The 12,531-nt window shown below is 37.9% G+C and overlaps 1 protein-coding gene across 2 annotated transcripts in view; it reads right to left on the bottom strand.

Moving 5' to 3' along the window:
• esyt1b (extended synaptotagmin-like protein 1b) overlaps positions 1 to 11,675 on the bottom strand; it is a 27,266-nt gene extending 15,591 nt beyond the window's left edge. The window contains exons 1-17 of one of the 2 annotated variants that reach the window (XM_043241674.1): positions 10,850 to 11,675; positions 9,787 to 9,828; positions 8,255 to 8,389; positions 7,459 to 7,532; positions 7,023 to 7,095; positions 6,838 to 6,927; positions 6,186 to 6,241; positions 5,926 to 6,046; positions 5,129 to 5,293; positions 4,820 to 4,902; positions 4,490 to 4,538; positions 3,757 to 3,846; positions 3,387 to 3,482; positions 1,272 to 1,343; positions 1,113 to 1,199; positions 852 to 1,001; positions 1 to 80 (exon numbers count right to left, since the gene is read on the bottom strand). The exon at positions 1 to 80 is cut by the window's left edge and continues 37 nt beyond it. In XM_043241674.1, coding sequence (XP_043097609.1) covers positions 1 to 80; positions 852 to 1,001; positions 1,113 to 1,199; positions 1,272 to 1,343; positions 3,387 to 3,482; positions 3,757 to 3,846; positions 4,490 to 4,538; positions 4,820 to 4,902; positions 5,129 to 5,293; positions 5,926 to 6,046; positions 6,186 to 6,241; positions 6,838 to 6,927; positions 7,023 to 7,095; positions 7,459 to 7,532; positions 8,255 to 8,389; positions 9,787 to 9,828; positions 10,850 to 11,203 — 1,817 coding nt within the window. In that variant the 5' untranslated portion in view covers positions 11,204 to 11,675. The remainder of the gene's footprint in view (positions 81 to 851; positions 1,002 to 1,112; positions 1,200 to 1,271; positions 1,344 to 3,386; positions 3,483 to 3,756; positions 3,847 to 4,489; positions 4,539 to 4,819; positions 4,903 to 5,128; positions 5,294 to 5,925; positions 6,047 to 6,185; positions 6,242 to 6,837; positions 6,928 to 7,022; positions 7,096 to 7,458; positions 7,533 to 8,254; positions 8,390 to 9,786; positions 9,829 to 10,849) is intronic. The other variant, XM_043241675.1, reaches the window with a different exon arrangement.
• Positions 11,676 to 12,531: the final 856 nt, after the last annotated feature.

Below are 12,531 nucleotides of genomic sequence, written 5' to 3'. Positions count from 1 at the left end.
GGACGTGAGGCAGAACTCTTTGAAAAAGGGTCACTGGAGAGGAGAGAAGCAGTTGCAGCAGCTTCATCCAACCAGAGCACCTGCAGGAAATGACATCAACGCAGAATGAGAGTCTTTTTCCAAATATAATAGATTTGAAATCCATACAACATTATACACTACTGTTTAAAAGTTTTCGTCCCACTTGGCCTGTGTACTTACATGTATTAAATTAATTATTTGGTGCAATGCACTTATTGTGTTCGCACATGTACTTACATTTTAATTAATTTCTGTGCTTACATTTTTAATTACACTGTTGACCCAACCCCTTACACATCTTAACGCACCTATAAAACTACCCATACCACTAAACCTGACCCTAACCTTACCCCTACCCCTCCTCAATAGTAGAAAAAGTGTTATGCAATACATGAAATACTACAGTAAATACTGTCCATAGTAGTTTTTTTACTATTTGAAATAAATCCATACTTTTATTCATCAAAGATTGATTAAAAGTGACTTTCATAATGAAATAAATGCTGTTCTTTTGAATTTTCTATTCATCAAGAAAATCCTGAAAAAAGTATTATGGTTTCCACAAAATATGAAGCAGCGTAAAATCAATAATAATGTGTCCTGAGCAGCATATATATTTCTGAAGGATCAAACGACGCTAAAGACTGGAGTAATGATGCAGAAAATTCAGCATTGCATCACATGAATGAATTACATTTTTAAATATCTTCAAATAGAAAACAAGTTGTTGAAATTGTAATAATATTTCACATTGTTGCTGTATTTCACGGCAGCCTGTATGTGATGTATTGTGCACTCAAGCTTGTGTTTCGTGTGTCAGATGAGTTTACCCTGAGCACTGTGTTGATGTGGATGCGGCTTTCTGGACCAGAGTTCTCCAGATTAAACCACTCGTCCATATTCAGATCTTGACAAGAGAGAAGACGGGAAACAGGAATGGACAGACTTCCCAAAACCTGAACACGGTCATTGTCCTTCACCTTGAAAGAGATGGAAAAAGCAGAATGTGGACTTCTGAATGTGGATGTGGATATCTGAGCTCTGTTCGCACCAGGGTTTAAAACTTTTTAGAGAGAAGATGGTTAGGATACCTGTACATTAATGTCCTGTTTGCTTGGGTCTCTGATGAAGAAAGTGAAAGCGTCCTCCCACTGGGGGTTCACTGTATTCCAGCAAATCTGGAGGATGGGAAATAAATAAGCACCACTTGGGATGGATTATTTTGGACGGATGCTAGGTGCGCATCTTACCCGGCTGTCACGAGTCACATCTTGCACCGAGATCTGAACGATCGGATTGGGATCCTTATTGCCTTTCTTCATCTGAAAATCGAAAGAAATAGGCACAAATGCACTTTAAAAACAAGTATCTTTTATAATTATATTTCACGTTTCAACTCATTTGTATAACTCACACAAATACAGCTCGTAAGTGATTATATACACCATGTTTAGTGTTGGTAATATTTTAAATCATTTTTTTTGCTCACCAAGGCCAAATCAAAAATACAGTAAAACATTCTATTTGAGCGTAATTTGAAATTCATCATTTATTCCTTTGACGCAAAGCTGAATTTTCCGAATCATTACTCCAGTTTTCAGTGTCGCGTGATCCTTCAGAAATGAGTCCGATATACTGCTGCTTATGAAACATTTCTGATTACTATTACTGTTAAAAATCATTGTGCTGCTTTACATTTTTGAAGAATGAAGAATAATTTTGCTAAAAAGTACAAAATTTAGGTGAAACGCAAACCTGTTCTTAACTTGTAAGTTGCATCAATGTCATATTTGAACAAATTAATGCATCTTTGTTGCATAGAATTATTCAGTTTTTTTATCTTACATAAAACATTTAAAACGTCTTATGTTTACGTACACTAAATATTGTACACCTTTATCTGAACATCGTGAGAAAAGCAGTATGCCATGTGTTTTATTTTGATATACTACATTGATACTATGAATGCATATATGATATATGCACTTTATTTGTGTTTAAGAATTAAGCTTTTTGTCAAATGCAGCACATTAACTGACAGTCCATGTTCTCACTGCAGTTTTTATAAAACAGAGTAAAAAGACACAGTAAAAATGAGAAATGCATTGTTTGCTTAAAAGCATTGTAAGTCAAATTATTATCTGGGTTGTTGGCGGCATACAACAGAAAAACACACAGTAAAGTGAAATCCTCCAGACCGCTGCACTGTAAGCTCGAGCGCTCTGGGTTGTTCGTTGCAAGTGCGCAATGTGTTTTGCACGGCGTCTGGTGAAATATTCTGCACGTCTGGTGAAATATTCTGGATGCGGGAAACGGCGCAAGTGCTTTCACAAAGTGCTCTATTGGGCTGTGAGCCGATTAAGTGAAGTTATATAATCTCGAGTTACGCTTAATAGTTTCTGTAGACATGGCTGCAGTCCTCCTTTTACTCTGTTTTAGAGTTGGTCGTCTGTCGGTCTGCTGCCAAAAAGTAAAAGGGAAATGGCAGGCTGTGGGTAACCAGAGACGCACACACAGACATGAACACGCTTGCACGCACGCACACACACTTTTTACAATAATGGTGGAGCTTTCCTTTGACTTCTATTGTTTGTTATACTGCACCGATGATATTTTCCAGCCCCTAACACTACATGTAACCCTCACGGAAACATTTTCAGCCATTCATTGAGACTTTATTTAGAATGTTTTTAAGTAATTTTCCTTAAAGGGACTGTTGTTTGTTCAAAAATTAGGGTGAGCTCAGATTTCACTTCCTTTTCAGGTAAAAATTACACCTACATACACCAACGTTCAAATGTTTGATTCATTTTTCTTTTTAAAGAAATAATACTTTTATTTGGCAAGGCACAATCAATCGCTTAAAAGTGACATTTTTAACATTTATGTTCTTTTGAACTGTTTTCAAAATTGATAATAATTAGAAATGCTTCATATTTGAATGTTTTCTAAACGATCATGGGACACTGAAAACTGGAGAATTAATGCTTAAAATTTAGTTTGCATCACAGGAATAAATTACATATTAAAACTATACTAAAATAGAAATTTTTTATTTAAAATTGCAAAAATATTTCAGAATGTTACTGCTTTTTATTGCATTTTGAATTAAATAAATGCAGCCTCAAACTTCCGTTGCTGTCATATAAAGCTAAATATAAAAGCACTATTATTTTATTAAAAGCTAATTTTTATTTATGAATCATTTTTACAATCAAAGACATGCCCAGATGTCCACAAGAGCAGGTTTTAGCCAGATTTTACACACCTGTCTGTGGGGACAATATTGTGCCCAAGCTACAGCGTGTGGTGTTTGCATAAGAACAGAGAGTGCAACAGGAAGAGGATGTGAGAGTATTACTCACAGGAAGTGCCTCAGCCTTGTCCAGATACACTGCCAAGATGGCTGCTGAGGGCGGCTTTGCTGTTTTACTCACCACACTTTCATTTCTCTTCAGAACCTGAGAGAGAAAGAGAGAGAGAGAGAGAGAAAGAGAGAGAGAGAAAGAGAAAAAAATTAGGGCAATGGAAGGAGGAGCAAACAAACTGCAAGAAATATTGTTTGTATTCGCTCTGTTTGCCAAGTGTGCAAAGTAAGCTTTTGAACATTTGTAGTTTCCTGGGATTAGTTAACGGGTGGAGTATATAAAAACACTGTTAGCGTGTGTGTTGAAAAGAGCACACCCATTTCCAATAAACCCCCCTGCGCTCTGTGTATGTGCAGTGTTGCAAGACCTCTTCCAGTCTTTCTGTGCCGGCTTCCAGCATCAGCCACTCCAGTCTGAGGTGAACCCGTCCTGTAGGGGTATCCTTCAAGGTGAACCACTAAGAAATAAAAGTTCTTCATCGTTAAAATAGTTCATAAACAATAATAACTCAATATATAAAGCATGGGTTTTGTTTTAGATGTGATTTTAGTAGTTTGTAATAAATCGGTTCATCAAAATAGAATTCACATCATGGGGTGAAAGCTGAGTTTTACCTTTTTTGAATCCATTCAGCCGATCTGTGTCTGGCGATAGCACTTTTAGCATAGCTTAGCATAGATGATTGAATTCAGTTAGACCAGTAGCATCACGTTCAAAAATGACCAAAGAGTTTCTATATTTTTGCAATTTAAAACTTTACCCTTTTGTAGTTATACCGTGTACTAAGAACTTTAAATTTTTCGCCGGTCTTGGAACACGATATAACTTAAAATCTGAGTTTTAATAAATATCTAAACTCTTTGGTCATTTTTGAACGCGATGCTACTGGTCTAATTGGATTCAATGATCTATGCTAAGCTATGCTAAAAGTGCTATCGTCAGACCCAGAGATCAGCTGAATGAATTCAAAAACAATAAAACTCAACTTATTAACTCTGGGGGAGTTGGAAAATGAGCCTATTTCCAAAAAGAAGTGGACTTTTCCATTGACAGTACACACAAAGGGGAAAATGCACGGGAATATTAATAAACTTTCTCACCTCATCCACTATTTTAGATTTCTTCACAATCCCCAAATCTAACTTTGTTCTGCACACAAGAGAATCGATGCAAAGATAAGAAAAGTGTGAGATCAGAAAACAGCTAAAAACAGGTGAGTTTGATAGTTATAGCAGATTATGAATCAATGTTTAGAAAATAAAAATCTGGAAAAGATCTGTATAAAAGAGGACATATCATGATATAGAACAAGTACAGTTATGACTAACATTACACGTGAACTTGGGAAAACAACAAGTTAGATATGACCCCTTTTAAAGAGAAAATGGCGGAGAGACGGATAGACAGAGAAGAAAGCAGTGATGTGGTACCTGCCCAGGAAATCATCATGATCGGGATCTTTATCAAAAACTTCCACCTCTAGCTCCTGACCAGGCACCTCATGAACGATGACCTGACAGACACACACTCATGCATGAAACACCAAACACACACCTACAGGAACAGCATGAGTAATCACAGACAAAATGTGGCGTAAATGGCTCTACGTTTGAGCTGAAAGACACAGATGAACATGAGGTTAAGATGTTTATCACATTTACGTCGTACTTTGGTATCAAATGGCTTATTTAGGAGTTTTTTTTGTACTTATTATAATGTGATGTCGTTTTAACACCAACCTCATATATTTCACCCCATTTGGGATTGAGCGTGTTGTCCAGATGGCGGGATTTGAAGGTTTGCGGGCCGACTCTGAGCGTAGCATACGGGTCAGACATACCCGCCATCACTCCATCCTTCGAAGCCAGACCATCGGCCTCCACCAGGTGAATGCGCACAACTCCCTTTATGAAAGAAAGATGCACAAAATGCTTGTGTAAGCATCAAATCAGCATATCAAAATGATTTTTGAAGGATCATGTGACACTGCAGACTATGAAACCGTGCTATCAATTCAGCTATATCACTATATTAAATGTATATACTTTGATTTTAATAATATTTTACAGCATTACTGTTTGTGCAATATTTGAAAAAAAATAAATGCAGCCATTGTGGGCCCAAACTATTGAATGGAAGTTTATATTTCAACTGCATTTGGGTATTTTTGTCAAAATGTTGCATTGTATGTTGATTCTAACATGTATATGGTCGATTGTAAAGGTCTATGTGTGTGTTTGCTGGTATTTGTGGTTTATGGTGCACAATTTTGTTTAATGACATGAGTATAACAGATGTATTACAATCTGAAGGTGGTTTATGAGGACACTGCCAATGTCGCCGTAATTCAAAAGGCTTAAAAAACATACTAAATTGTGTTTGGGGGGGTTTATCTAAAAATGTACAAAGTTCCTATAACGGGTAGATTTAGGTGTAGGGCAATACACCTACAGTTTGTGCAGTATAAAAACCCTTACACCTATGAAGAGTCCCCATAAGCCACAAATACCAACTTGTGTGTGTATGTGTGTGTTACCCTGGGTAAAGGGCACCGCAGCTGTGCCACTTGCAGGTCTGCCACAAGAGGAACAGTGAGACGATTGGGCAGAACCAGGAATGAAGCAATCGCGTCCATGATCATAGTATCTGACATCACACTGAGAGACAGAACCAGAGATAGAAGCTGTGAAATATATTCAGAGAGAAGCACGCCAAAAACAGAGGCAGCTCAGAACAGTGAGTGAACTGAACCGAAAAAAAACACCTCATTGCGTATCTTTAATGACTGAAACTCACTTGAGCCCTGGAATGTCCAGCAGGTTGGTCAAACCGGTCCAGTTAATGGTCAGTTTCTAACAAAAAAAAGGCAAAGGAGAACATAACATGATGCTAACAAAACTAAAATTCTAACTTGAGTAATAATGAAAAATTCAAAAATTCTTAAAGAAAGAACAACCCAGATGAATCTTTTATTTTTGCTACTAAAACTGTGCAGCGCTTTACTTATTTTCATAATTACAGTAACTGGGTAATACCTAAGTAACCAGCCTCTAAACCTAATCTTAACTCATCTTATATTACCCAGTATTTTCTTAAGTATATTTCAGATGCACATGAACATGATGTATAGGTGTTTCAAAGAACCCAGGAGAGCTTAAATTTTAATAAAAACTCAATTGATATTTGCATATTTATGGTACTCTCATGTTGGTAAATGGCCACATGACAAATAGGTAAACAAATATTTGTAGTGGTTGTTTTACATGTGTTTATTTTACGAACTAATTATTTATTGTCATTTTTCCGCTTACATACCCAAGCTTGGGAAACCCTGTGGTACTGTATTTGAAGAAAATACGACGCAACAACATTTTACTATCCAAAAAAACGTTAAGTCAACTCGAAATCCATACAACCACTGAGGAACCCTTTTATATAGAGAACTTACAGGTCTTTGAATGAAGAACATGGTCACGGCCCCCACGATTGGGACGTCACCAATCAGCGGCTCCAAAATCACACGCATCATTCCATGAAGCTGAGAGAACAAACAAAATCAAATAAACTCTTATTAATTTATTCATTAATTTATTCATTTATTTATTGGGATTGTGCACAAATGCAGAATCTCACCTGTATCCCCTTCACACCAGCCTTGCAGAAATACCTCTTCACCTCCACGTTTATCTCAACATCCCCCACATAACTGAGAAAACACGGCGGAGAGGAACCATTGTATTGCTTTTAACTCTTCGCAAGTAAATCAAAAGAATCTTAAGGACTTTATTGACCTTAACAATTCTGCCGAATTGGTCGCGGCCCGCCAAACGCTAAACTAAAATCAACTGAAAATGGCTTTCAATAGAACGCACACTCATTTTCTCTCTGAACGAACTCAGCCAGGCTGAACAAATTTGAGTTGGCAGCGGTTTGGCAGAAAATACAGAAATACGGACACAATATCAAGTACGCAAGGGTTGTGAATCACTTCCTGAGAGACAGTTCCCTCATTGCAGGAACCCATTCACGCAAAGAACCTCAAATGTAGATGTAAAGCTGCATGCATCACCTGATGTAAACGTCCAGCAGAATTTGACCTTTATCATTTTCTGTGTGGGCCTTCACTCCAACCACCTTCATCGGCTGTGAAACGAAAGAAAGTTCTAAAATAACGATGTGAAAATGTGCAGACAGTACTGTAATATCAAGCTAAACGGGTAAATCGGTTCAGTTCTTTAACAATACGAAGAGTTTATTTGCAAAAATGGATAACTCGAAAATAAAAAATCTATTATTTTTCTAACCAATCAAAATAACCCACTTGCAGTTTGATTAAAATTAACTGTAACACACAACTATCTGCTTTTGCGAACGAACCTCAGATTTCTAAGTTCATATTTTAAATTTTAACAAAATTTTAGCACCTGAGAATTAAAGTTAACGTTTGAATAATTCAACAACACATTTGCACGTTTAAGGTTCTCTGATCTTGGTTAATAATCATATAGCATGCAGTGTTTTGTTTTGATTATGTATTTCATTTATATGTTGATGGATAAAGAATTGAACTATTCATCAGCTATTTTAAAACATCTGTTAGCTAAGTTAATGAACAAAACATACTGCATCGCCATTTATTTTTAAAATCCTTTTAACATCAAAACTTCAGTCATGTCCTAGCAGGAAGTTTGCCATGAGGCATCAGAGGTTGAAAACATCCTCAAGAGCATTGATTTAAACAGAATGCCTGTTCTGACATGTTTCAGCGGATTTAATCTCTCGCACTGTGTTGGACTGAGATGTGCGAGAATGCTGCAATGGAGTATTATTACTTATGTAGCGGTGAGCGAGCGTGCATGTATGACCTTGCCACCAAAGTCGACCTTCGTGAAGCTGAGCGTCTGCAGATGAGTGCTGGAGCCGCGGATGGATGGAGCAATGGTTTCCGTGAGCAGCTTCTCCAAATACTGACCAATGAATGGCCAGGCCTGCTGGATAACCTTGGGAATTCAAGGAATGTTTTTTTTTATTAAACATTTAGTTAGACGTTCAATTGATGTTCTTTTTTTTTTATTATAAGGTTTTTTATTGTGATTTTTTTAACGTATTGTAAGTGTCTTGTCTGCTGGTCTTGCTGTAAAACCAGATGCCCAAAAACATAGAAATTTTAAATGTTACAATCTGTTTGTATGTCGAAGGCAACATTCTAATTATGTTTGAAAAATGATCAAATGGAATGTTCCCTTAACGTTTGTAAAACCGATGTGTTCTCTGCTCTGCTTGCAGCTGTTTACACCGTGTCGCTTGTGTTTGCCTCGTTACTATAGCGACCTGTTGCTGTTTGTGGAGGTTAAGAGCTGATGACAGAAGCTAGAGCACCAGTTGCTAGAGTGTTTTTCGGATTGTTCGTTGCAAGAGCAAACCACAGATATAGCATTGTGACTCATGCACGAACCACATGACCACGGGGTACGACGAGGGTAGAGACTTGGTTGGGATGGATGCCAGCGTAAAATGTCTGCCTCGTGAATCACTGATAAAGAAGGCCAAGCCTAAACATTTGTGCGCTGCAGAACTACTACTGAAATGGGCTGAGCTTCATCGCAAAGAAGGACAAATGCTATAAAGAATTTAGGAAGGGATATGTCTCTATGCGCTCCTCCTTCTTTCTGTCTCTCAGTGAGTAAATTCCAAGAAGAAAACTTCATTTCAGTCCGAAAAAAGAGTTTTTAAAAACTTTATTTTGCATAAATATACCATTAATATAAAATTAAAAATACATTGAAAATTATCTTTTTACTTTATTGTTTATCTGGACATTTTTAATGCATTATGCTATCTTTTATTACTATCACCTCGGTTTAATTACCATTTTTGTTATGCATTTTTGAGGATATTAATTTTGTCTTTATCATTATAATGAGGGTTTTATCTTTAATTGTGTGTTATATTAATTATGATATTTTGGTGCTTATTGCGATCATTTTTACGATGAAGCAGTTGCATACAAAAATTAATTATATTATTATTTAGTAATATTATTGTTTTTAAGGTTTTTAAGATGCAAAGTGACATAAAAAAATGTATTTCCTGGAAAAATGTGCATTGTAGCTGATCAACTAATTCAAAGGCTGGAACATATGTTGGTTGAATTAGTGTTTGGTTAAGAATGGATGTGTAATAATAGCATATGCAGCTTTTGTTTACCAGACACGTGTGTGTGTGTGTGTGTGTGTGTGTGTGTGGTCACGGGCAGCTGTTGTGACATAAAGGAGGGTCACACCGATGGGTTGGGTGTGGTTTAAAGGCACAGCTCAGGAATTCATGGGATCACAGGATTAGTTTTACATGTGGAAACTCAATGAGCAAATGTCAACCAAAACATTTGCTGAATTACCTTGTTTAGCCATTCAACTTTCTCCACATCTGGAAAATTGACCTGGAAATACAAAGAACAAACAATAAGCACAAATATAGTAAATGCGTATTAGCTCCAAAATGTCACAACAATGTTCAACAGAAGATGTGCTTATAAAGACCAAAGAAACGGCACAAACAAGCCTATCACAAACCCATTTCTTTCTTGAATAGCAATAACAAAATAATAATAAATAATATCCTTATTAAAACCGAACGACTGAATGAATGTTTTGTTTCGTTTAAACGCATTATGATTCATCTATATATTAAACCCAACACTTTTTTCAACACGTACATGCATAACAATAACATGCATAGCTTATTAAAAACACATGGCAGTTGTGAGACGTGACCAAATATAGAATAAACTCTTGTATGGAAGCATCTACTGTGCACGTGTGGAGGAGATGACAAAGCAACAGTGTAGGCCTATTCAAAAGGGTTTGGGCGATGGGAATTTTGCCAAGTATGCAGCACCCCTAGTATGCAGTATAGACTGTGCACCACCTATATACAGCGCCACCATCAGCTCGAAAAATCTGCAGACCGCTCCTACTCTTCAGCAGCACGAACCGATTCGTTCGAACCGCTTGCTTCAATAAAGCGATTCATCGTGACCGATTCTTTTGAGTCACTGCTCAAAAAGAGAAGTCACGAGAATCACTTAGTTCATTATTTGAACAGTAATGTTAAACACGGACGTTTTTACGATGTTCTCCAGTGGGCTGCGACAAATGGCAGAGCTGTCCGTGTCCTTCTCCTCAGTTTTACTTCTACGCTTCTCCTTTGCGGCAAAGCGTCTCAAGCGTCGTGCGAATCTGAATCATTCAAACGAACAGATTCGAAAGAACAAATCGTTCGCGAGTCGGACGTGACCGCTCTTTTCAGTCGTTTGCAGCTTTGCAAATCTTTAAAATCAACACGTCGTGCGTTTCACTCGTAGCACGGGTACGTGTATATTTATTCGGACGTTGTATGCATAATAACAATGGAGTGTTTTATTCAGGATTGACAAAAGACGCACTTCTGTGCATTCTTACCCAAGAAGGCAGGTCTCTTCTGCTTCTAAATGATTTGGAGGATATGTATTCTTGTTCGTCGTTGACTAACTGTATAGCTGACTTCAGTCTCGCTTCCTTCGCCTCACGTGTGTGTTTCCATCCTGCGTAAACCATCATCCCAAACACCACTAAACTAGTGCTCATCCGATAGTAACCAGCCAGGTACACGGGCAACAAGGTGGTGAGACATTTGCCAAAAGTCCACAAAATCGCCTTGGCGTCAAATAGTTCAGTTTTAGGGACGTCGATTTCTCCCGATGGAGTGTCCCGGGCTGCTTCGGTCTTCTTTTCCGAGTCCGAGTCATTTTTCGGCCCTGAATCAACGTTCGACATTGCGGTCCGACGGTCTGTACGCAGAGTCTTGATACGATTACGGAGCGATCGCGCGCAACGCTTTGCGACTCGAATTCAACGCGCGAGTCGAGCCTTTTATTCGCGCGAGGACTACGGGGAAAGACCGCAGATGACTCAGACGCGTCCGATCGCCGCGGATCAATAAGTCAACCCGAGAAAGCGAAAACGACCACCCCGCCGCTTCTACCCTTCTGGCATGACGCTGTTTTTCCTTCTCGCAGCGTTTCAGTCTGAAAACCCCGAAGCGTGGCCTGCACCGTTATTTAGGCAGATCCACGCCCACAGAAAACGACGCAGTTGTGCAAAAAAGGGCGAAAACTTTTTTGGAGCCGCAGCACGCGTTTTTTTCTTCAAAGCTTTTACCTGTACATTAGTTCTGGCTAGCATCTGATTTACCATCTAACATCTGATTTAGTCACGTGCAAAGCAGTTCTGGCTAAGTACATAATAACGGAACGATAAGAGACCTAATGCATGCTGTCTGGAATATTTTTTGTTCTAATGAAACAATGATTACATTTGACTTGTTGGTATCATTTGTTTTAAATCCTAAAGAAATGCTAATCGTCCATCATATCAGAAAAACCTTTGTATCAAACTTGAATGGCCAAAACCAAAGCTATATCTGCAATGTATATTTGGCTAGTGGTCGTTTATGTATAATTGCAGGTGAACTTATCCAATGCAGTTTTTCGCTAGTTTAAATAAATACAATTAAGGAAATAGAAACCGGATCTTTTTTGATAGCTTGTCCAATTACAACTGAAATGAAGAAATGGCATGCAACATACTGAATGCATTAGCTATAGTCATGATTGCAAATGGTTTTTTTTCTGATATCTACAGTTGAAACTACATTAAAGATGTATTAAATTGTTAGATCTTTCAAAGACGTTTCCACCAGTTGGCTAGTAATGATTTAAAGCCACTAAAAGAAGGCTGGAAATGTAGCTGCTCTGATACTAACTGACTGCTGCTCAGAAACCGTATTCGTTCACGTTAGATTTCATTTAATGGCTGTCAATATAGAGACCATCCAGTTTGTCTGTCGAAGGCATCCAGATGCGCTCGTGACCTGCAGGCCCAATGCCGGAGGATTATCAGATTAAAGACAGAGAGGAGCTTGAAACGGTCAAATTATACTTTTCATGCTGGTGCTTTTACATTTGCATGACATCCCTAATAATTAAGCACTCCATCTTCAATCAGAAAGAGAGACCCCAAACCTTACATATTAGCTTAAAAACATCACAAGCAGACACTAAAGGATGGCAGGTCACCTATGAGAACTGATTAGGAGTAATAAA

This window comes from Puntigrus tetrazona, chromosome 6 (genome assembly GCF_018831695.1).
Source record: "Puntigrus tetrazona isolate hp1 chromosome 6, ASM1883169v1, whole genome shotgun sequence".
Lineage (NCBI taxonomy): Eukaryota > Metazoa > Chordata > Actinopteri > Cypriniformes > Cyprinidae > Puntigrus > Puntigrus tetrazona.
Note: the sequence above shows the minus strand (reverse complement) of the source record. Positions and strands in the feature narration are given on the sequence as shown.